A 26,628-nucleotide genomic window follows, 5' to 3' on the forward strand; every position below is an offset into this window, starting at 1 on the left:
AACCCTGCCTCTGATTTCAAACTGACATACAAAAAACAAAAGTCTGATCAAATATATGACTGCAATCAAAAGGTCACTGCAAAACAGGAACTGAAAGACAACGACATAGGATACATATGGAGTATTTGGTAGTGTTTCTCCGTCCTGCTATTTTTGATTCCATCATCTAATAAAAGACTAATTCACAATTATCCTAACAGGATCATTCAATTGATCTAATCAACTTGAAGCAGGATAAAAAGACAGAAGAACTCAGGGCATGTCCAGGACTAAGAGGCCACTGAGTTACAGAAATCATCCCTTACATTTATACTATATCACAAAGTACAGACACTGGAGCATTCAGGTTTGGTAAAGTTATTCTTCAGCCTTAACGTCTAACGGTCAGTTCAGACCAAACGCAAAACATATTTTCCCATTGCGTTAATCACACGAGTTTGGCCACAGGGTCCTTTGTGTTTACATGCGTTACTTGAGTAGAACAATATTTTTTTCCTCCGTTTCTGATACAACATCAGGATGTCAGAAGCGGACATCATTGACGTCAGGGATAATCTGAACGCAGATTGGCTTTCACGACATCACCTTATGCAAATCTTTCGTTCGAGTTCAAATATTCGAGTTTTTGAAGCAAATGACGCCCGGCCAGAACGACACAGGCTTAACATCTTTGCAATGACTTTGTGTGTGATCTTATCGCGTCTGAACGCACCTTAAGGAGTAAATATAGAGATGAGGAGACACTGGAGAAGGTGTTATTAGTTAACACAGCTGAAAACTAAGACTCTCCCCTTTTAAACCCCAGTTAATCTGCATTGAGATTGATGTCAGCTGAGTCCACTGATATGAACCTGGAAAATGGACTCGTACCGTTGAGGATACCTACTGTGGAGCATCGCTGCAGTCACGCCAAGACTATTTACAGAATAACCCCAAAACATTGGTCGTTTCTCTGCAGTGCAGCATGGCCAACTCATCTGTAGCCGAACTCAGACCTGCTTATCCGTGCCACCTGTCCATCACATTGGTCACTCTGTATCCAACAAGGACCATCACAGATACAGGGACTGGGACTGGGTAGGACCGTGTAGGCAGACAACACACTGACACTCACAGCCTGCTGGCCTGAAATGCACAGATTTATTAGACTGAACACACCGCAGTGTGTTTTTTCAAAGTAAAGTATCATGGCACTTGGCTCTGTGTAATTACACAATGATGGACTCAGTTACCTTAATTACGGAGCCTCGACGTGCTACTGGCTCACCGGGGTGGATGTGCTCACAGAGCTTAATCGGAGAAGCACAAGCTCACTACAAACATTAATAAATCAAACAGTATTAACCCCGCCATAGTGGGTCAACAAACAGACTCGGCTACCATTGTGAAGCAATCCAGGCGGCCTGGCTTTAAGTTGGCAAGATTACAGCAGCACGGTGTGACCAATACCAATTTTCGTATTGTGTAACTGGATTAAGACGGCAGTACAGAGGCACACCGGCGGCTCCTGATGAGGTGTGATTAGAGCGGCTTTGGCTTCTATCTACAAAACTTTGGGAGGTGATGAGGCAGACAGGCAGCCTGTGATGGAAGGCTGCGGCCCAGGCAGAGCAGCCTGGGTCCGCCCAAGACTTCAGTGGAGCAAATGAGCACCTTCCATAAAGCCACACGACACAAAAAGCACAGCGAGGAATGTCCCCTGCATTTCATCCTGCCAACGAGTCTATTTTACATTAAAACTCCCAAACAGGAAACGGCAGCATTAAACAAAGGAGAAGAAAAAAACAGTCCATTTATTAAACCCCAAAAAGTGTTCAGTAAATGCAAAGAGTGCAAATGATTTAATTTAAAAAAGAGCTACATCCACTGTTTTCATTATTTTTATCATTTTAAATACTCAAACAAAATAGAGAAGAGACTTTGTTTTTTTTAAACTGCCATTAACACTTTGTTTCCGCAGTGCCCAGACGCTGTTCACTCAATACCAATGGACTGATGTCAGCATTAATAAGAAAGAAGCAAACATCACAACGTCAGCCAACATCGTTAATACCGTCTGCATGCTCGCATCAGGAGAAGTACTTTAGTACTTTTGTGTATTTACCTGTGTCCTCATCTAGATCCCCCTGTAGAGAGGAGTCTGTGTCCTCTGAGGAGGCCTGGCTCCTCCAGCTTATGTTGCCCATCCAAGAGTCCAGGAGGGTGATACCGACAGCTTCACTTTTTGTATAATGAAGACTTGTTGGTTAGGCTGGCATCTTCACAGCTGACGCTCAATAGCACTGCTGAGAGTTAGTCACAAACTCACCGGTCCTCATGATCATCCTCATTTGACTCAGCCACGTCAGGCTGCACTTCAGAGGAAAGATCCACAAATAGCGCAGAAAGCAGGCAAGAGGTACTAAAAATTTCAAAAGTTACAAATCATTGCTCTTGCAAATGTCGTCAGAATCACATAATCCTGGACAAAACAGTGAGGCCGCCTAGGCTGCCATCAGTGGTCCTGGAGCGGGTCCAACCTACAGATATCTGGAGTGGGGATGTACTGAAGAGTCACAAGGAACAGAGCAGGCAACCTGCAGTAGTAAACGACCTGCTCTCTGGCATGTAGGCCAACACGCAGCAGTGAAATCAAGTGAAGCATCATCTTAGAGTACGAGCCCCTCCGCGAAAATGTCTCAAGAGCACAGATGGAAGTAAAGAGATGAATACGACCCGTAAATGGAAGTCAGATTGAATCACATACGAGGTATCTGAAAACAATCTCTGTTGAAGATGTATATGGCGGAATGTCCTTGGAAATATTCATGTGATTGCCCCTCATTGACAGCCTTCCATTCCTCGTCGATAGACTCGGTCCAGCAATTACCCGACGTGAAAACCATGCATTTCTCTGAACAAATTCTCGCTCTGTGCAGAGACTTGATTCCCATCCGTGTGCTACCTTTCTCCACCCTCTCATTCTTTCCCTCCCTAAGCTCTATTCCCTGCCTCTTTTTGCTTTCCCATCCACAGCACACACACACAAAACTAATTACAACACAGCTAAACCTATATGGGAACAGCAAGCCTCTCATTCTGCGGGAGAGGGAGGGTGAAATGCTTGCTGCCACAAAACCTCAAAATTGCAGCATGTCAAACCAAGACCCATAGCTTGCCCTGTGGCAGTGGGATCCCTCATAAGCAATGTGCACAGGCCTAATCATCCGGGGAACCCTTTTGTCATCGTGACTTACTTTAGCTCTGTCTCACTCTTTTGGTGACTAAGGCATGTGGAGGTTGCTATTTCTGTACATCAGACAAGAAGATCTTTCAGTCTGAAGCGATGCAGCAACCACAAGGCCGTGAACTTGACTAACACTTCAGTGTTAACTCAAGAAATGCTTGATGCACAGACAGAAAGTCCTTCCCTATGGGTCTAAAAAAGGCTGCTATACTACCACTGATTGGCCAGTAAGGGAAGAGTCTACATGCTTATTATAAAACACTGTGCTACTCCCACATCTTTGTTACCAACACTGACATGTCAAAACTGTTGTCCCAATCCCGGTCCCAGTGGAGAAAAATAAGGCCATACAAATTTTGCAACTGTGATAAAACACGTACAAAGCATCAATTAAGACTTTTGGTCGGGGAGTTGTGTGTTCACGTGTGTTCCTCTGTGTAAGGTTTATCAGACAGAGATACAACAACAGCACTCAAAACTTATTGCCTCCAACTAGGTGGCAAACGATGCATAAGCATCAACACGTTTTCATAAATAAGACATTTATGATGTCACAGAGGAGAACTTTTTTTCAACATGTGTGAAAAAAGAGCACCAGGCAGTGAAATTAAAGCATAGTAACAAGGATCAGCTATGAGCTGTTGTGAAGCCATTTTATTTTATAATTGTTTGTGTAAATATATTGGATAATACCTTTGTTTCAGCCAAAAAAGTCACGTACGTCATGTATTTCTACTGTACGAAAGGACACCTACTGTATTTTTCTTCAGGAATGTCTTCTTGACAAGTGGATGAAGGCTTTTTTTTTGCTGCAAAGTGAAACTAAAGGCGTTTGCTTTACTCAAAGTCTGTGTCACTTTCCACAAAAATCTGAACACATCACAAATAATAAAGCCTGTATAAAGTGGCGGTCGCATTCAATGTGTCACTGCAAAAATGGAATCCTCCCAGACCATCTAATTAGGTATTTTGTATTTCAGATACAACATAATCACAGCTTGGATTGAAGTTTGATGTACAGAAAAAGAAACGAATCACAGTGGCTATTAATATGTGATGATGATCTGGAGGGACTGGCTAAAAGATCTTCTGATTCGAGTACCTACTGTCTACGTTCATTATTTTGCAGTCTAAATAACCTGACAGCCCCTTTGTCTTAATCCACTCAAACAAGTCAAAACACAGTGCAAGTGTCAATTGACAAATAATAACACAGCCATATTTTCAGTCTTCTCAACCCTCTTCCTTTTCTCTGGGAAAAGCATCGAGATGCAAGTTTGGCTGCCGGTTAATGTAATACAGTTTGAGCTTCTTGAGTGATGAAGTCATGCGATGCGCACACACACACACAGAACGGGGGTTTGGGTGTTGCAACAGACACGAGAACCACCCAATCGATTCCCCCGGGTGGTGACGTCCCAACTAAACTGAACACGCCGGGGTGCAGCTGCAACTCCAAAGCAGGTAACGCAGAGCCAGTGTTTACCCCCCAAGAGACGACAGGGCAGTGAAAGCGCGACACCGTATCCGTGGTGATTAGGGATCGTTTTGATGCAGATTGTGACTCTGGAAGATACACTATCCAAAACTCTCCCGCAGAAGCTGGGTGTCTGCATGTGTGTCCTGGGAACATCAAATCATTATTAAAACGTGACCCATGATTATACCATGTGCAAGAGACAACGCTTACAAAGAAAAGTCATGAAGAAAATTTTGCTCCACCAGTGAATTAATCTCTTCTTGTGACTTTCACTGGTCCCCTATATGTAAAGGTCTCCACAGCCTAAGCCCACTACCACAACAGGCTCCTTTGACACCATTTGTTTCCAACAAACCGTACAGTCGTTCTCGCTGAGGAAAAGGCTCAACAGGGCGACACCATAGCTATCGCCTGATGTTTTTCAGTGCTGCCATGAGCCCCCTGCCTTGCCCCCTCTTCCTGTGTCAGTGGCAGCCAGAACAGCGTGTCCTCTGGGGACATACCATCAGGGATCGATGGGTGCAGTTGGACGAGAGCGGGGACAACAGGCCAACAGGTGAATCGGCAGACACGGCGAGGAGGAACAGGTACACATGAGAGGACGCGGGAGGGACCTTGTGGTTTTGGATCACGGTGACTGTTATCCAAATGCACACTGTATGTCAACACAGCACTGAATCAGAATCTACAAGGCTGCCCCCGAGCTTTTCATTTAGCTGTGACCATATGTAGTCATCTGTCTGCGAGACACGAAAGGAATCGGAAACTTTTACGCCTGTGAAGAATGACCGAGCCTAGTGGTGGATGACACCCTCCCCTCCTGTTGCTGGGAGCTGACTGGACGTGCGTGTGCTGGCGCGCGCCCGCGTGCGTGCGTGTGTGTGTGTGTGTGTCCATTTACTGCAGGCATCACCGGACAGGGCTGTATATGTGGGGAGACAGCTGGTGGGAAGGGATGCAAGTGTAGCTGGTGGGTATAAAGTTTCCTTCCCAAAAGCTGACCGGAGACCACCCTGTGCCCCCCCCCAACCCCCCCCCGGTCTATACTGAGAGCGCTCTGCAAACACTTCGTTTTGTCTTTAAAGCTGCACGCATAACGAACGGCGCCGGTAGACATAACGGGGGGGGGGGGGGGGGCGCCACGTGCACGACGTTGGAATCAACACAACACAAACGCACACATGGGCGTGAACACAATGCAACTCCGGCACAGTGCTAGGTAACGACGCAGCTAGCGTTAGCCGCGGAGAGGCTAGCCCTTAGCCGCGGCTAGCCCCGGTCACAAACCCGTCTTCTGACGGCGAACTACGACACAGAAAAACAACCCCACGCACCACGTGTCCTCGAATTTATTCGCTTTGGAATGTGTATTTTCCGACTGCGACACGCGAATTGGCGTTGAATGCTCGAGTCGCTTCCAAGTTATCATTTTTGAGAAAATGTGGAGTATTTACGCGGAGGGGAGGACGGCGAAAAGCCGGTGAGCTGAAGTGCCATGGGCGCTGGAGCCTATTCTCAACGGCATCGTCTCGTCCAGCCAGCCCGCGACACCCATGGCACCGAATAGCTGGAAGTTGTTGGCGACGTTGGTCGTTTCGTGGTCCGGGTTAAGGCGGCTACATGCGGTCGGCAGCGGAGTGAACCAGTCCCATCGCTCCCGCTAACGGCAGCTAGCCGACAACGGCGACGCTTTCATTTTATAACAGGACAGCCGGGAAGAGAACCCCGGCTGTCCTGTAAGGCCCATTTAAACCACCACATACTCTCGACACGTCCGTTCATCTGGAGCCACATTCGGCGCTCGACCGGCGCGCGGACCCCGAGTTGGATTCCGCCCGGCGCCCCGCGGGAGGAATACCGTTATGCGCGAGGCTCGTGCGGGGCAGGACTTACCTTGCTTGCTCTCTATTTTGCCCGACATTTTTTTCGTAGCCAGCAGCTGTGATCCCACTCGCGGTCTCAACAAAAAGCGTTAGCTACGGACGAGCCCTGGCCGCGCGTCTTCCTCCGGATTATTCCCTCATCGTCGACCCGCTGTCGTGTCCATGAGACGATTCCGCTGGGGCGAACGCGACGCGTTTGGAGGCCACACACATTGGTCCGGTCGAAAACTGTCCCGGTCTCGGCTCCGGGTGATTTTCACTGGCTGCACTCACTCATACACACACACGCACACACAGTCACACTCAAACACACTCACACACGCTAATGGCTTGAACCTAGACTCGGCGAGGGAGCATTCACATTCAGCGAAACAGCGCCCCCTCGCGTCAGGAATTAGTCACATCCATCTGTCAACAAGGGGATGGGCGTGTTTCAATATCTATTCAAAGAGATGTGTGTTTGTTTGCAGGGCATTTAGTGTGGCGTGCAAGTGTTGCACATGGGTTCATAGATCTATCTATGTATCTATCTATGTATCTATCGTCAAGTCAAGTCAACTTTATTGTCAATTCCTGCAGTATTGTTCCAGACATACAGAGAACTTGAAAAACCGTTTATCTCGGACCCACGGTGCAATAGTTCAAAAACAAAAAACAAAACAGAAAATAAGATAAGTAATACATACAATAGTAAGAGTAAGGCAAAACTACACAGGATAGAAGAGCTAAAGAAATTGAAAATGTGCAACAGAAAGGAAATACTGTACAGTATGTGTTATATACAGGAAACTAAATAAATTGAATAAATTGAAAATGTGCAATATAAAGGATATGGAGTGCAGATTAAATGTAATAAATGTAGAGGGCACTGATGAAATTGACAGTGTTCCTCAGAGTCTATGTAAAGTGACCGGTGCAGTTCCTGATGGGGGGGGGGGGGGGGGTTCAGAGTCCAAAGTTCTTGGGGGCATCTATCTATCACAGCCAGTGCAATTATATAGTGTAGATATATGAATATATACGCACAGACACACACCACTGTGGGACAGTCTGGAGGGGTTGTTCTAGAAGCCCGGTTCACCATCATCGATCTCAGCAGCACGAGGCTAAATAGAAAAGACAAGAGCCCCGTTGACTGAAAACAACCGGTTCACAAGTTCAGAAACTCAACTGCATCAGGCCACACTGGCCCTACATACACCAAAAGACTGATATCATTTTTCAAACATGATATGTCCTTCAAAGCTGTTGAAGAAAAGAAAAAGTACTAGTAGTAAAAAAGTGTACCACATAAATACAGATTAAAAAGTTTGCTTTGCAACATTGAATACAACAAGGAGTTCCAGGTAAAGGTCAAATGTGGCGCATCGCTTCTTCTTCATTTCCCCATGAAACAAAGAAGCTCTCCCCATGGCCGACTTCTACCAAATACAGTCTCGCTCTTATTGTTTCAGTATAGTCTAGTAATGAAGCTGTAGTAACTGGTATTCGCCCTCGAGTTATGACATTGTCGTATTTTATTTTTGTTCTTGTAAAAGAAAAGAAAAAGAAAGTCTCAATGGTTCGAATAAGGACTCACTCAAACAGACTTCTGAGTGTTGTACCACAACATGAGGCCGAGACACCGGAACAAACATCGACTTACAGTCAATTTGCTTTCATGGGCACAATATCTCATCAAACTTCATACTCTTGTTCATCTTCACACATATCGATCTGCAATGGGAATATATCAGATGGCCACACGTCAAAGTCCTGGGCTGTCGACATCCTTTATCGTAGGTTATTTCTCCCCGTCTATCTGCACACACCAAGTTCAACTATCTATCTCCAGAAAATAGCTTGGCACACTGTGCAGCTTCCTTCTGCCAGTGTAACTGGTCTACTACATGTTCTTTCTAAGAATAATGTTTTAGGCAGTACAGTTCTTCTTGAGCCAGTTCTACTTTTGTGCGCCCACAGCCCAAGGTCGGGGTATTCTCTTATTCACTGCTTACTAGACAGCCTGAGCCATTTCCTTGAAATCTTATAATTTTGTGAGTTTGATTTTCAATGTATGCAGGGTTCCCCCCGCGGAAAATGAAAGACAACAATACTTTTGTTTTTACTCTGCTCGTTTCCATTAATATAACTAGTTTAAGTGATTCAAATTTTGTGATGCTATTGTGTGTCCACTGTAAAGCACTCAAATCCTGAGCAATCCTAACGTCATCCAATTTTTAAACTTGAATTTAAAAAAGCAGAACTCAATGTACATTCTTGTCACTGTCCCTCATGTGGTCCTACTGAAAAAGGTCAGCAATTAACAGTTTCACTTTTCACTTTGTGCCTGTATCCAATTTTGTAACTTATTAATGATCACTGCTTGTGAAATTGGTGGGGCAAAAAATAACAGCCTTTTGAAGAAAAATCTCATCTGAAAATTTGTAGGTTCATTTTAAAGTTTAGCTTGACTTTGACATGTACTTCAAGCCACATGCGTCTTTAATGGAAGCACAGAGCCCCCTGTTGGGCATAGTGGTAACCCTCACTCTGCATGGGTGCCATGCAGTTGTTTTCATTTACTTATTTATTTATCTTTGAATAAATAAATAAATACAATGAATTTAAAATCAAAGGAATGAAGCAGAAGCTGGGGGGGGGGGGGGGGGGGGGGGTTATCATTCATTAAACTGCTGACTGTAGCTTCTGGCTACTTAGTACTGCACATTATCCCAGCCATTATGGAGCAACTGTCTCGATTATGTCTCTGGCATATCAAGACAAAGCAAGCGTGCCCTGTCATCTTTTTATGAATAATTGATCCGACTGACGGAATGATCTACATTTTCTGAACGATCTGGGTCAGCTTGTACTCATGAAAGAAGGGACGTGTTAAAATACCAAGTTAGGGAGTTCATTAGATATTGTTGAGGGCTTCTTTCATGCCTTTCGGGTCAGCTTACCTCATGATCAACTGCATTTATTTGGTTATCAAAGAGAAGGCCGTGAGTGTCAAGGGTTCATATTTGCACTGGCTGTCATTATGCCTGCTCCCTTGCGCTCTTGCTTGCACAGCAGAAACCGCACCCATGTAACAAGTGCAAAGTGCCTGCACAAGTGTGTGCACCAGTGAGAGTATGTGGGCGTGCATGGTGTAGGGGAAGGAGTGAAATACCTTCCCTGAGGCTATGATAAAGTCACAGAAGGAAGACTATAAACTCCTATGCAGCGGCAGACTTGTCAAGACAGGACAGGCCCAGCAGCACAACCACACCGTGTCTGTTGTGCATTGGTCGGCTTTCCTCGACAGGCCATATTAGATCCGTGAGTAAGGTCATTCTGAATCAGCCTCGCAGTTGTCTCACTGAAAGGTCATTTACAAGAACACAAAGGTCATTGGCATCAAAATATTGGCTTCAGGAGGAAGTGTGAACATCTATATCACTGAAGACAAAGGCGCGTTAGCTCTCATAAGGAAGTGCGATGGCAAATATACACAATAACGACAAAGGGACACTTTGTACGTGTAGATGTCTGCCACACGTGACTGCATTAATTAATGATTCACATCCATCGGGGCAGATTTTGAATTCATCATTCAAGTCACACGAGTATCACCGTCAGGCTGCAAAGCTCTTTGCTGCTGTCCATCAGCTTCACACCACAGCACGCTGCCATTCTACATTGCGCCACACAGTGGTGCTCATGAGCTACTGTTCATCCTGTGTCCTCAGAGCTCAGCTTTATGCGCCATGTGGAGGTTTATACATATCAATATATGGGCAGGTAGAGGGAATGCTGATGAAATGTATTTTGAGAGGGATAAGCCTAATGTAATTTAATCTGGCATGACAATGATGAAATGGCTGTTTTCTTGATGAGAAACATCAAGGTGGCGCTGATAATAGGAATTTAGATTAGATCATGATAATACCTTCAAGAAAAATACATACAAAACAAAATATTTGTATGGTTGAAAAGTTTTCATATACTTAATAATAACTTTACACTGCTGCTGAAGAGAACTACTGTCCTCACACGGCTATTAGTCAGGCACCATCAGTCACCGGGCTCAAATAGTCAGGATCGAAATGTGTAATGATTGTGGGAGGGTTCATACTGGTTCACACTGGGAAGTTTCACATTGGGCGCGGAGTCTGATCAGGTCTGCTGTGGGCTGGAGACAGTTCACGGCAGACGGGCCAAAGAAAGGAGAAGCGAGACAGTGTAGTTGGCTGAGAGTTGTCAGTGGGAGCTGGGAGAAGAACAGTGTTTGATCTCTGCGGCGGTGGGCGTGTGATGCAGAGCTCAAACACAGTTTAAGGCTCTGTTAACCTTGGCCAGCGGTCAGGCCCCTCCGTCTGTCTCACATCTGAGAGTCGGAGCGAGAGGCAGGGGATCAGCGAGGCTTAACACGACTGAATACATTTAACTGAGAAGGAGGGGGAAACACCACCACGACAATCTGGGTCCAATATCTTTGGCCCCTTTGTTAACATACAATAGAGTGATGTTTTGAGTGAGCTCTTCACGGTGGAATTTAAATGGACGTCTACAGATATCAGTGCGGGGCGTTAGACACAAGTCAGTGAAGATTGAAGATGGGGAGGCATTAGACGAAGAGGACAAGATGTCTAGGTCGTAACCTACTCAATACTGCATGAGAATAGCTCACTCTGTCACTGCCACAAAGAAACACAGAGACCCATATTGACAAGGTCAGCAAAATTAGAAGGGGTTGGGGGGGGGGTGTTGACAGGAACCATGGAAACACAAAAAGAACTGCACAGTTTTTAAAAATTCACACAAAAATGTAACATTATTTTTAACACATTTGTTTAACACAAGTTTCCCGAGAGTGTCGAAGGTGTATATATATATATACACACACAAAGCAGGCTTAATATAACTAAGGGCACACGTGTTTGGTAAGTGGGTATATGCATTTGTGGATGCATACGCACTCCAACACGTAGGAATTATTTATGTGCTGAGACAGGCATTGTTGTGCTGCTCTTTGGAGCGCTACGGGGTGGCAGGCCTGGCTTTTGGAAAGCCCAGCTGCTTGCCTTTCAACATCGCTCTGTCCCATCACAATGACAGTGAAGGTCTCCCTCCCTAAACTCTCCCTCCGCGCTGTTGCTTTCTTCCTCCTCTCTCTCTATATTCCTCGTGGCGGTTTCAAACGGCAGGGTCGACCTGTCTTCGTGGTGGGACCCTCCGCTCCACTGTGCCAGTCCCTCCAGTGCTACTGATTGACATTTAACCGAGGCCAGGGCGAACAGGGCCAGAGAGCATGAAATGACACTGGCCACAGGGGTCCACAGCGATTTCCCAGCCACTCCCTATCTCGCACCTCCACCTCCATTAGCCGCCGGAGTCCCCAGGGTCTGCAGGCGCCCTCAGCTAGAGAGGTGAGCTCACGGCTCTGGGTGTAAAGGCACAAAGAGGACGGGAGTGTATAGGCCAACGCTGTGATGTAGTGACACAGCGAACAGTTAGACTTCATTAGATCATCATTTTAGCAGTATAGCCCCAGCTTCCTTTCCACCTTCCCCTTTAGAGGGCTAAATGTCAGTGTTCATCCTTTACTTTATTCCGCTCAGCAGGTTAGAGGCATTTAATGTGTGTGTTTGAGGGTCTCGCTTCAGTGACAGTGGAAATCATTTTCTAAGGCACAAATCTTGTCTATGTGATTTTTGTGTTTATCTTTCATTAGGCACTTACCGGTAATGCCCCTCATACTTACGATCTCCCGTTTTAGTAACATTTAAATGTCTTCACACACCCATTTTTTTTAACCTCTAAAGCGGAAATAGACAGATTGCAGTGCAATGGCTAAAGAACAAAAACGACACCATCTGCATTTATATTGGTCTCCTATGAGCCCTGCTTTCACCATGTTATCTCCTCGGCCACCGGGACGCGGTTTCCCCAGAAAAGTGACGACTTGATTTACAGCAAAAGGAACTGCGTCACCCAGTGCGTAACCAAAACCAGGAAGAGAAGAGCGTTCTCCCGGTATCCGTCCCCCCAGGTGATGGAAATGGCAGACGGTGGAACAGCCGAACTGACAAAGACGACTCTACCTCGTTGAGGGAGGAACAGAAGCAGGCGAAGAAGGAGAGCGATTAAAACAAGAGATGAAACAAGACTGAAACCTCGGACAGGCATTCACTGCTTCAAAAATGACACGCAGTTTGTCCTCTTTCTTCTCGATCAGTAAGTAGCACAACCAGCCTACTTATTAATTCTACCAGATATTTAACTCAAGGTTAGTTATTCCATTGGGATTTTTACGGTTGTAGCTGCGTCCTCTTTACGACAGTGACCAAATGAAAAGTTGTTTTTGCCTCTTTAGGAAAAATCTACCCGCTCTGCCTTCTTCACACATCTCTTCGCACTCTTTCGGCGTGTAATACTGGTCAGTTCTATTGATAGGCGTCGTCCGTGGATACAGCAGTGGACCAGGATGCGTCACTTGCTATTCACGGGGGCTCGTCCAGTTTGGACAGGAGCCTGTTATCATGAACTGGGTCTGGAACCAGGCGGTCTGGTCCGTGGGTGTCACACTCTAAGTCCATGCCAGCTCCTGGGCTCCTGGGCGAGGGTTTACCGTACTATCCAACTTACTATCCACACAAGGTTCATTTCACAGGAGCGGTGATTAAGGCTGTGAGTAATTGAATTAGGATTGCGTGGCCCGAAGCCAGAGCTGCCAGAATGAGATGAGGACGTTTTGTGGGTTCGGGAGAAAGAGGTGAACAGAGCCCACTCATTATTTGAATCACTCATTATACAGTCAATGATAAAAAACTTTATTTTTTAAAGTAGATTTAAATTTTAAGACTAATTTACAGTGCAGAGGAGAGCAGTTTAAGTTTGTCCGTGTACATGTAAAGCATGCGTGGGGGTCCAGTGGGTGTGCTCATTCATAAATACATGAGGCGTTGCATAGGAAAATGAAAGCAGGGCTTTTTCTTTTGCATTTTTTCATGAGTTGCCCAGTCTTTCACACACCGAGAGCAAAAGCTGTGTCCCAATTCCATGGTTAATGTTATTTCTAACTGGGATTCTAGAATTGACCATGTAGCGCATTCACACAAGAGAAGTGACAAAATTACATTCAAAGATATGTCACAGTGAACGCCGGATCCACTCGGAGGAGGTGGAGAAGCTGCTCGCAGCTGGTAAAAACATAAATTCTGTATGGTGGTAAGACAACCTCATGAGTATTAAATAAGTATTAAATGTTTGAAAAAAAACATTTAGCTTCCAAAACTGAGATTGGCAGCAAAATAGTGTTAGACTTGTGATTGTTGGCGCAGGTCTTGTATCCTGGTTAGTACAAAACAGTATGATTTTTTTATTAACTGGCAAATGCAATGAAATTGTATACACAGTGAACATTGTGTTTGTCTAAAGTATGGAAGTGAAAAAACAGTTTATGTTGGATCTAATCACTCGCTCTTCCTGAGAAAACACATGGTGACAGGACATTATTAATGTAGAACTGCCACATGCAGACACACACTCGTGCATGCACCCATTGCCTGCAGTGTACCACTCAATGGCAATTCTTTGACATTTCACTCAATAACTGGGGCACAAATTTTGTTTCTCTGGGAGAAAAAGGGGGAGGGCTGTGTTTCTTTTACAGGCTACTAATGGAGGGAAGAGCGGATGCTGAAGCAGCACACTTTGCAGAAGGCAGGGAAAGCCCTGGACATGTTGCTGGTCTATCACAGAGCTAACACAGATTGACAGATAAACACAAACACACAGTCCCATTCGTTCCTGTGGGAAATTTAGAATCTCTGATCCACCTGACTGTGGGCTGTGGGAAGAACCCACACGAGCAGAAGGAGAACAAACACAGGGTGGATCAAACCGGGGACCTTTCAGCTCTGAGGTAAATGTGTCATTGATTTCTTAGAGGTTAAATCGCCTTTCCGCATGACCTCCTGCAAACCTCTGGCTCAACCTTGTCAATCTTAGCATTAATAGATCATTTCTAAGCCATGTGTCCATGCCAGTCACACAGATTTATTTAATTAGAAAAGAAGGATGAAAACTTGGCTAGTTTTTACATTGGACAAACAAATGTTTACAACGACAGGAAAGAACTAATCATTATTCCTGTCAGTGTTTTAATATTTATTTTCCGTTAATAATTTGTATGCTTGCAATTTGCACAGATGCACCTTCCTGTACATTTAACTGTACCTGGTACTTTCACTCATCAGTCGCAACATAATTTGTACGTAATATCTTCTTATATAACATTTTCTTTAGCCTAAATATGTACACTAAAGCCAATTTACATTTATATCATATATGTATTTACTTTATTGTGAATATTGAACATCCTAAGCACAACATATGCCTTCAGGATCAATAAAGATCTATCATATTTTATGTCATCATAACCTTAAGCTGCATTATACCAATATTTTCATATGAACAATTAGTGGAATGATTATCGTAGCGTGAGAGGTGTAGTGAAAAGCCCACGGAGAATAATCATCCAGTTCTGCGTTTCCCTGCGGCTCCATTGAGCCTCTCTCCGCTGGCTGTTTTGGTTTAATGGCTCACAACTTTATTGTTTTGGTTCACAGCTTTCATTGACTTTGTTTCCAGCAGCAGCTTTTGGTGAGGGCGCTCTGAAAAACCAGCCAAGTGAAGCATTTAGAAGCTAAAGAGCCAGATATTTCTCCCTGGAGTGTGTAAGTGTTGTGTTTTCTCATAGACTGTACATAAAAATGGACGCAGTCACCGGGCCCGGAAAATGAAGCCCCTTGCAGAAGTGCCTGAAGCCTGTGTTCTCTCAGATCACCAGCAGGGGGCGACTCTACTGGTTGCAAAAAAGAAGTCAGTTTCTTGCAAGCCAGCATGATGATCATTATGTAAACTGTGCTCTCATTTAGAGTAAGATAGACGATAATGCACAGTAGCCTGGATACAATTGGTGCACGGTTGCAGGTGTATGAAGGCGCGCAGTGGACAAGCTCTCGGTCAGACCCACCCCTAATTCTACGCCTGGCCTCAAAAAAACTAAATCCAAATGCGAAACGCGTCGTTTCAAAATGGCAGCTCACAAACCAGAGGCTGACGTAACGGACGGTGAGTTGCCACTTGTGTTTACTGCATGTGCTGCTGCCACCTAGTGGTCAATTAAATATTAATACTGTTTTAAAAAGTGTTTAAACATCTAAAACAGTGTTAAGATTCATGTATTTTTATTTATTTTTTTATTTATGGATAATCCCCTTGTGATTATGGGCCCTCAGCTGGTACTTTAAAAGTTATTGAAAAGCAGTTTCTATCAGGACTCTTTTACATAATGTTCATACACACCCCGATATACCCCGCACACTCACACACATATTCAGGCACATTCACTACACAACTCTGATGTATTGTAATTCTGTGATGTATGAATGTGTGTGGCAGTGCAAAAGGAGGACACCCTCCTCATTATCTCTCCCACAGTCAGTCAGCAAACACTAAACACCAAGGCGAAGAGGAAAAAAAAAGAAAGAGGAGAACTATAAAAGAGGAGAAAAAAGAAGCAGCAGTTCTGGCAGATCTGTGTTGACAACTTTCCAGGAGCTGATTTAGCAAAGGAAGCTACACCTGACAGCCATTGGGTTGTTCGGGCTGCTTTAGCTCTGATGTGCAGCAATCAACATCCTTATGTAGACAGAGTAACCTAGTTTGCTCTGCTCGCTGCGAAGATAACCCCGGAGCCCCTCAGCTCAGGCATTGTGATGGATATTAGTGCCTGTTTAATTGGTGAAAAAAACATATCACGAAACACCGGCGGAAGCACGCGGGAACACGGCGAAATCAGTCAGACAATATAAACCCACTCCCTCTTCCCGTCCCTCTCCTCTCTCTCTCAGTCTCAGACTCCCGTAAGGAGTGTTGCTTGTCAAAGACGCCAGGTACCACACGGAAGCAGAGGAGACTGAGACAGGCCTTCAAAGGCAGAAAATGTCTGGACAGCTTGTGACGGCATGAAAAAAACCCAACAACCGCTTGCTCCGGGGAACGGGTCACTGCACTGTCCCGGTACGTCTACGACACGAATGAGGGGACATGTTGGAGCAGGAAGGCTGTGTGTGCATGTGGAGTGCAGGTGTGTCATGTATAATGTATAATATGTGTAAAGAGGTCACTACAGCGTGACGCTGTCTTTCACACACTGTCCCTTATGGCTGATCTATCACAGACTGACTCCCCCCGGACCCCCCGCTTCCTGCACTTTCTCACACTTCTACTCTTCTTCTGTGACATGGACACTAGGAGCTCGAGGAATATAACGGTTTTAAAGGTTATAAATGCTGCTGTTCCCCAAGTCCACCGTGCGGACGAGGATCTGCAGCTCACCCGTCGCCACTGCATTGTTTGACTCGGATGTACGTGTCATCGTTAAACAAGCGTCGAGGCAGACACACAGGTGGCTCGCTCGTCCTGTTCATCAGCTGCTCTTTTTTTTTTTCCCGAGGTCATCCATTGATGCGAGGTGAATGAGCATGTGTGTTTAAGCCCGTGTGCATTTGCAGGTGTGTTTGTCTCCAGACTGTAAAAGCGAGGGTAGAGGTACAATGGGGCATGTGGCCCTGGGGGAGAACTGTCAGGTCGGAGCAAATAACACTCATGAGTGTTATATTATCTTGTTTTTGGAGAGACAGACAATTTGTTGCAACTTCCCCAAATTCCTGAAGTGCAATTTAAAACTATTGCACGGAAAAAGTTGAGCCATGATCAAATCGGCTCATTATAGCTCCTGCCCCGGAGGGGCTGCATGTGAGAGCGCAAATGTCCCGCAAATGTTGCTCTGAACATTTTCCGGAACTTGTCCTGCCAGCTCCCACCAAAGTGAAATTTCCAAAAAATGTCCAAGTGAGCCAGAACACAGCAGGAACATCTCCAGAAGATTAAGGGGGAGCGAGTGGGCGCTCTACCCAGGCGTCACCCCTCCGGAAAATGTTGGGATCCAATTTTCTGGACATTTTCCTGAGTTCATGTCTGAAAACAGCTTATGTTGCACCTTCATTTGTAAATATAAACTGTCCCTGTGTGTTGGATTTGGAAAGACTACATGTCAATGTATGGCAACGTTATTTAACATCAATGTGCTTTCTGTCTGTATGACTCCCCTCCTATTGTTTAAGAAACATTTCCGGTATTTAAATGTCACAATTATCACATAAAGTAGTTTCACAATCTAGTGGATGTTGATCTAATGAACCTCAAAACTTTGACCAAGGAGAAATTCAGAAACACGGGGTGAGGAGAAATAAATAAAGCACACACTGACAAACTACAGTGATTTATAAATAAAGGATTAATCCTCATGTCGATTCAACATTTGACAAGATTTGGAATTATGACGTGTCTGTTTATAATCACACAAAACATTTCAGCACCATTTCTAATCGTCTTGATGAGTTGCAAAAGCACAGCCTCTGCATTTTAGTCTCATATGGACGTGTTAAGAGCTGTTTGTTCCTCAATCTTGTGGGTAAGCTGTTCATGTACAGGCCAGCCTTTGCTGGAAGCAGCCGTTCAGTGTGGAGATCCCTTCCTGCATAAAGCTGCTGATGGGTGTCACCGAAATGGCACAATTACAGAGGAAAAGCTGCGGAGCGGATCTGGATGCGGATCACCTCCAGTGAGAGTCAAAATAGCCGTGTGAGTGATAAATAGATGGAAATAGCCCGCAGTGTCCAGTTCACAGGGCCGACTGCCCCACTCTTTGATCGCTGGTCCTAATGAGCTTTCAGAACAAAGCCAGAGATGAGAGGATGGGCGTTTTTCAAAAGGACCCTTGATTCTGGGGGAGACCTGGGGTAAGAACGGCTCGAAGCGGGCCTAAGATGTTGCCTCAGCTGACATTAGTATTCCCTTAAGTATTCCCTGCTACATTAGTAAAACCTGCCCACCCAACTCTCCTGAGCAAGGTCACTTTCATCATTATGAGCTAAGTTATAGCCCACAGAGGGCTTACAAGGGATTGGGACCATACATTTGCTCATGATACAAAATGCTTTTTTTTCCTACTGTAAACAGATAGCTTTATAATGTCAATAATTCCCTTTGTAGAGATGGCAAGTCCCCGCCCACCCCTTGGTGAATCTCATGGTTGGATTTGTTAGGAAGGATTAAGTACTAAAGCACCGGTGGGCTGAGACGTTGCCAGGGGAAAAATATTTGTTAAACTGCAAAGTGCTTGTGTACAGCACATTCAGTTAAAAGCAGAATCCCTCTGTGAGAATATGCAGCTGGATATGCAATCAAAAAGAATATTTAATGTCTTCCCCCCACCGTTCAAATTTAGCACGCGGTGCACTCTGCGATGCTCGTGCTCTCCTTTACTAGTGACAGGCGCATATTTGCTCTCTGCATATTAACCTCACATCACTCGCACACGGATATGGATACCTGCACATCATTATAAAGCGCATACCACACATTGCTGTGATTAGGCAGCTCCGCAAGCAAAGGGGGCGGCGGTAGAATTTCTCACAACGCTGAAAGAAGATCATTTGGCTAATCACAGGCAGGTTATTTATGGACAAATAAATGAATTAAAGTCGACTGAAGTTGCCAGCTGAGGGAGCGACAGACTCCTTTTTGTTGATGATGAAAAACTTTAGGGATCCAGTCATCTTTCTACGTGGGACTCATTGGCAGTGCTTAATGATACCCGGGCCCTCTCAAAGGCTACAGAAGCAGCAGGACATGAAAGAGCGGTTGACAGACAGATTCTGAGTTGCATGTTAAAAGCTCATTCCTCCTTAAAATGAAAATAATATACTGAAACAGAGGCGCGCGCACACATGCACATCGCCACCCTACGGAAAGATCCCATCATTCTTCCCATCTCTCTGCTGTGAAATACTATCTCCACATGAAGACAGACACGTTGCTACATCCATCTTTCTTCAAAAATTTTTTTTTATACACTTCAAAACCACTCGCGCTCGGGCATAGCCAGGCATGTTTTTGCATCATTAGAGCTAGTGGGTGTGTTTGGAGACAGACTAATGACAGCTCGGGCTTTGAGGCTCAAACGAGAGCCATTGCTCATTTACCTGAAAAGATAGATAGATAGATAGATTGGGATAGGGTGTGTGTGTGTGTGTGTGTGTGTGTGTGTATGTGTGTGTGTGGGGGGGGGGGGGTTATGATGTAGCCTTATCAAATATTCTCCAGCACCAGCCCAAATGACACGAAATCATACTCGAGCTATTTAAATTGCAGTCACGGATTTGGCGTGTGACAATTGCGAGGCATGTTAATGTGTATTTTTTTTCCGAACAGTAAATCAATTGGACGTCACAATGCGCACGCCGCTGTGTGGCAGGATGAATGGTCGGCATGATCAAGAGGAGCAATGAAACAGAATGAGGAGTGTTGTGTGCTCTGACGTGATAAATTCACTGGCAGGCCTGATTCACAGTTGACGGCCTCAGAGAGCGACGCCGGCCTCCCCGGGTCTGAGATGGTCCTTTCCGATCCATCTTTACTCTCCATTTATCTCTCCCCGGTCTGCCTCCGCTTCGGCCTCTGTTCGCCATCCAAAATTTCGATTGCAGTTCGTAAAAACACATGGACCACTGCCAGGAATCAACCCTTCTTTTAAAATGACCGTACCCTCTTCTCACTGCATCTTCCCCCCGTGCAGCTGTTTGCTCCCCGCAGGTCACATGCTGTTTGGTCGTCCCCGTTAAGTTTGCCAAATGATGTGTCCTTTTGTTAACTGTTGGACGGAAGTGGACGCCTCCAACTACATTTTCTGCACTGTGACAGCCAGTTATAGAATATTAACAACCACATGTAGTGGCCCTGTTTCTCCTGCGCCCAGCTCAGGTTGGAATCACAACATGTTGACAACACTTCATAAAGTCCCCCCCAAACCCCTGCGTCTGCAGCAGCCCAGGGCGATACAGATTAGACCATAATATGGATTGATCCCTGCCACCTCTCATCTTCACACATACCATATCTGTGTGTGTGTGTGTACAAGTGTGCGCATACACTGTGTGCTGCAGAATTTGTGTACAGTTTGTGAGCGAACCCCAGCTGCTCCCAACATTCGCCAACACATAGCTTGTTTTTGCACCCTCCACAACCTTCTCCTATACCCCCCCCCCCCCCCCCTTTTTTTTTTGTTCTCGGTCTTTCCGTGAGATTAATTCCTCTCTTCCCATCTTTGGGCTGTCAACTCAGGGTATGGAGTCATTCCTTAAAGGCCGCTGTTCCCGAGGACAGGAGACTGATTGAGTTGTGGCCTTTTTCTGAGTGGGTAAAGAACAGGATTAATGCCTAAGTCTTGAAAACCAACACATTGGAAAAAGAAAAAGAAAGAAAAAAAAAAGCCGGGAAAATGTCCCATGGGGGAGGGTTAAATAATGGAAGTTTATGAACAAGAGTTTTATATACTGTGTTGTTAATTCTTTGTGATAGATGTGGTGTCAGGCAACTGCTTGAAAAGAATTGTACACTTGAAAGTAGTGTAGGTGTTAAAGACATTATAAAGTGATTAAAGACAATTACAACATATTTTCTTCTTCTAAAACAAGTGCTCGGCAACAACAAAATGATACGAGCTTCTTACTATGTCTGTACAGTTGAACCTGGACTAAACCAGCCACTCTCATCCAATCACAAACAATCATGATTTCTTTACACGTCAAAAGATTTTGGGACATTTTGTCTTTGGCAAAGCCATTTCAAAAGGCAAAGGTTGATCGTCATGTTACCAGCCTTACCAATCAATTCATGGAGCTAACATTAGGTCAAATACAAAGGGAATCTGCATATGTACCACGTGAGAAAGGAAAGCTTTAGAGGTGCAGCAAAAATAACCACATGGGGTTAGGATTAGTAACGGGTCAATAAACAAAGGTGGTAGTTTGGCTGAAAGAAGAATTGATTTTATTATGGAAATGAAAATTAGTGAAGACACTGAACATGTATTTACTGTGAGTGCAAAGTAAATCAGTAAGACTGTATCATTCTGATATGAGGCATGTCACATGGATTCCATGTTTCTCTCATGAACTCCAGCAGCCAGAAATCCACATTGTGTAAAGAGACTCGTGGACGACAATCCGAAGACCGTGGCGTGGTTTTGGGGTGCGATACTGGAGAAAAGGTGCGTGTAAATGTGCACTGAACGGTCACATCACGGCGTCACCAGCTGTTAGACTTGCACATCGTTTGGGTTATTTTCCAGCAAACGCCAAACTGCAGCTCTGCTCATTCAGGAAACCCAACAGCACACTGGCTGCACCACAGTCTGAGGGGGAGAGCGACTTCCTGAGAACTGATGTTCTCAACAAAGGGAGTGAATCAGAGGTTGGGCCTGCACTTTCTCATGAACTCCTCCCTGCACCGCTCCCGCCGCTCCCCCCTCCTCTACCCTTCCCGTGGCCACTCAGAGCTGAATAGCTGATTAAGCACATATTGATTAGCGCAGACTCATTAGCATCCTGTTTGCGTTGAGCGCTCCACCATTTCCAAGCAGCGCACGCACGCGCACGCGCACACGCACACACACACACACACACACAGATTCTCTCCTTCTCTTTCACTGAGCCCCCTTGCCGCTCTGACTCAAATGGATTAACAAGCACAATATGTCTGCCAGGGACAGGAAATCACTGAACACTTGTCAGGGAGCCTGCGATCGATGGAATTCACATCATTGACCCACCTCTCACCACATGTGCCCCCTAACCCACCCCCGTGTCCCCGACCTTTCCACGCTACAAGGCAGCACCACTTGTTTGGCCGTGAGGCCGCGCCACATATCACAGGTTTTCTATTTGCATTTCTCTACATATCCAAACAGACACATGTCGAGCTCCAATTTAACCAGAAAAAAAAACACACACACACACACACACAGACACACACACACACACACACACACACACACAGACACACACACACACACACACACACACACACACACACACACACACACACACACACACACACACACACACACACACACACACACACACACACACACCTGCTCCCACGCTTGCCAGCACATGCAAAAAAGAAAACGGGCGCATTCTTTCTGAAGTTAAATAAGTTATCACATCTTCTTTTTCCTCCAACCCTCTCATCTCCTCACCCAGTTTTAAGGCGTTGTTGTCAGCCCTAGCTAGAGCACCATAGGGTATCGCCAGGGTTAATAGATTACAAGCTGTCAAGCTCAGAGCACTGAGGCTGCTGGTGTCTGTACTATTTGTATGTGGTTTTGCATAGCATTTTAAGCATGTTCACTGATTTTCCATTAACGCAAAAACTAAATGTTACAAAACTCTTGTTGGTTGAAAAGCGACTTATTCCCCAAGGCAGGTGTATTGCAGTTGAGTGGATGATGAAGGATGAAAATATCTCCCCTGGAACCGAATCAATACATACTCAAATGTGTGTTCGGGTAATCGGCCAATTATGACACATTTTTGTTAAAATAAAGAAGAGAGAAAATAAATGTGTTGCTGATTTCTCCACCGGCCATCTGTTGCTGGAAGATTCACACAGAGAGAAAGAGAAAGATGAGGGGAGGGGCTGCATCGACATTAAGAGCTTAATGAATGTCGTACCTGTTTTTGATTGTGCAAATCACATTTAGATTTGGACGGAATGCCCACATTTCATCGGGGCTTGGGTTCAATTCAATACTTATGTAAAAAAAAAAACTATGAATTGTGGTATTAATCCAAGAACATTTTGCAGAAGAAAGAGAATATTAGAGACTCATATATCTAATACAAAGATACAAAACAGCAACAATAAAGCCACATGATTACTTCGTAATATTCATTAAATGTAGTATGTTTTTTTTTTATCAGCTGGGACTGTGTAAGCTCTCGCCTCCTTTCACGGAGGTTTCTATTCTGGCTGCTGTGAGCTTTCTGGAGTGTGACAAATAACCCAGCAGGCCGGGAGCCCACAGCTCAGTAAGCATTCCAACAATGCCATATTACGGCATTAATATTTAAGGTCTAATGTTTCCCTAACTGGCTTTCAGACAGCTGGCTAAAGGCCTCTCTCTAAAACAAGCATGTCGAACCTGGCGCTCGGCGGAATGTCATACATGTTGCGCATGCCTTAAATGAAAATAGCAGAAGGAGAAATATTTTAATTGAAGTAAATTTTTAATGACTTTCAAAGTGTTTTCTTCCAATGCACTGGCCCACATGTGATTGTACTTACAGCAGAAGGATCTTTAATAAAAACTGGCATACAATTTGTAGATATAGGTGTTAGAAAAATCAAATTGCTTAATCTTTCTCTTACACATGAAAACTTGAAATTATGTAGGCATTTAATGCATTGCCGCTCAATTAAGTAATAGCCTGTGATGGTGCTGCTACATGTCTACTATGTCTGGTAAAACCAGAAGTCTTAACCAAAAAATGTGGGTGCCCCAAATATAACCATAATAAAAATTTCAAAATGCTGCTGTCACTACAAATGGATATTGTACAAGAACATTAGACATCTTGGTGGGAATTATTAGGTGATCCATTTTACGTATGCTTTCTGTTAACAGAAAAAGGGTAATTGTTTCATAAGCTGCTTTCAGACCTGCACTGAAGTCTGGACAATGTCCTGAACTTCTCTGTATGTGAGAACGCAAATGTTGCTCCGAGTCCAGACATTTTTCGGGACTTTTCCTGCCATCCCCCTTGTACAATTTCCGGAAAATTCGTCCAAGTCCGAGTGACCACGTGACAATATGTCAGGAAAATCTCAATAAATCCTGAGTTGGGCTGGATCAGGAACAGAAAGACGCATTTGTCGGCCGCTTTTGAAGGAGCCTCGTCTCCAAGAGCATGATCAGAAATGACTTAAAGTAGTGTGACAACCTGTTCAGGGGTGTTTCCCCACTGTCCACACGATGCATTCTGCAATAAGAATCTGGAATGATAATCAGAGTACAGACAACTGGCTCACCACTTACAATATCATTGTGCATTTTTCGTCTCAGCGGACAGATACAGGTGTTTAAAAACATGGTGTAACTGATCTGATGGTCATAAGCACTGCAAGTTGCAAGAAGAAAAGAGACAGAAAAACATCTTGTACTCTGCATCCATCTGACCTTGACTCATCAACAACCTTTTGACCGTGACTCTCATGTCACCTTCCCCCTTCCCAAGTCATTATCGCTCCGCTGCACATGCCATCGCACGTTTATAACCAGACTAATTATGAAAACATTTATTATTTGAGAAAAAAAATATCTCCGGAGACATGCATCAGTCACAGGCACACACACCATCCTAAGGCGTACATTACAGACTTCACGGCAACATGTTTTTCAGCTGTTTACAACCTTGCCAGTTTTTTTTTGTGCCTTCTGGCTTCTGTCTAGCAATCTGTGGATGTACCTGCTCTTCCCCACATCCTCATACCCCCACAGGTGACAATTAAATCCCTGGTGCCGAGATTACTTTGTAGCAAAGGTGCGGTCATCCACAAGTATGTGTGGGAGTAGTGTAATATTATGTAGAATTACACAAACTGGTGTGTTTCAGTACCAGATACCGTCAGCGTCACATGGAATGGGAGCGGAAGCTGCTGGGATCCAGTCAAACCTGGAGGCTAATTTTGTAGGGCGGGGAGGGGGAATGTTAGGGGAAGAGCTGCTGGTGTACTGTAACTGAACCGAAAGCTGCAGATTAGCAGGGGGGCAGTGTCTGACGTATGTATGTGTATGCAAACGCATGTGTATATTTTAGTGCGCACGCAAGCGTGCACGGGAACATTTGCCATAGCTTCGGTGGAAGGAACAGATGGGCGGGGGAAGTGGACTCCTGTGCCTGAGGAATACTGTGGCGCTGAAGATCAGAGTGCCGCCTACGTTCCACCCTGGGCCCCAGTTACCCACTACAGCACATGGAGCCCATCCAGCACCAGCCCATCATGGACCAGCCCCCCACGCCATCTGTCTCCGAGGACAGACAACCCCCCTCCTTCCTCCTCCTTCTCGTCCTCCTCGACGCCGTGTCCTCGCCAACCCCGCTCCTCTGCCACGCCACCCCCATCCCGAAAAACCGAGAAAACAGGCCCGACAGTTACAGCGACGTTACGTGTTGCTTTTCGGAGCGCCGGGAAGACAGACGGAATTTGGAGAGATGACTCAAGGAGGAGATGGAGGAGCCAAGCGCATTTAAACTGGTACATCAAGCCGACAGCGCGATGATTTATTTATGACAAACTTGTTTCTGCACAATTTTCTTTAGATAGTTTGGTCTTACAGCGATTGTGTAACAGCTTGTAGGTGGTACAGAAGAGCCTGAAGGCAGACTTTAAACATAAACATGTGAACATAATCTGGAACAAACAACTTTTTTTTAGAAGCTCAATAACCACATATTATCACAAAATTGAATTGGGTGATCATTTCAGATTTTTCTTTTTGTCCGGCACACGTCACTGTTACATTGCTTCTTGATGTCACCTCAACTCCATCTGTCCATATGAAAATAAGTTTGGAAAATTCTTTCAAAATGTCTAAAGCCTAAACGATAACAGTTCTCTGCTTGATTCATTGGTCTTCTTTCAAATGTCTTTCTTGCAAATCCAGAGTTATCTCATGTAAACTCTGAACTTTTGGATTTGCTTGGTGGGTTGTAGTAAACATAATGTTAAAGGAAAGCAATTTCTACAGAGACTGGAGCTTTATTCAAAAAGGAAATGGCAGAAAATTACGAGCATAAGCTCGCAAATCCACCAAATAGAGAAACAACTCTTCTTCGCAGGGGTGACATAGTAAATTGAATCAAACTTTTCCAGTTTTTCTATTTCGTCTTTAATTTCCTGTTTAATCAGACAATGTGACGCAATGTCATTTGACCTAAAATATAAAAAATACATATATCAAGCTTCTCATACTTGTTTGTCATAGGATGTAGGGAGGTTGTTTTTTTCCCCCTTAAAAATTGTGATTTGAAGCAACCTGTGTCTAACAATAAACAGATGACCTCTCGACGAGTCCAAGGTGAACTCTGCCTCTG

General features: G+C 44.8%; 1 protein-coding gene across 4 annotated transcripts in view; it reads right to left on the reverse strand.

The window, feature by feature from the left end:
- The window catches only part of rapgef1b (Rap guanine nucleotide exchange factor (GEF) 1b), a 205,835-nt gene that overhangs the window by 33,036 nt on the left and 146,171 nt on the right, over window positions 1-26,628 (reverse strand). For 2 of the 4 annotated variants that reach the window (XM_047329548.1, XM_047329549.1), the window contains exon 3: window positions 7,616-7,695. In XM_047329548.1, the coding sequence (XP_047185504.1) occupies window positions 7,616-7,695 (80 nt within the window). Of the gene's footprint in view, window positions 1-2,104; window positions 2,202-6,599; window positions 6,938-7,615; window positions 7,696-26,628 lie in introns of those variants that run through there. The other 2 variants (XM_035609026.2, XM_035609025.2) reach the window with 2 other exon arrangements.

This window comes from Scophthalmus maximus, chromosome 20 (genome assembly GCF_022379125.1).
Source record: "Scophthalmus maximus strain ysfricsl-2021 chromosome 20, ASM2237912v1, whole genome shotgun sequence".
Taxonomy (NCBI): domain Eukaryota; kingdom Metazoa; phylum Chordata; class Actinopteri; order Pleuronectiformes; family Scophthalmidae; genus Scophthalmus; species Scophthalmus maximus.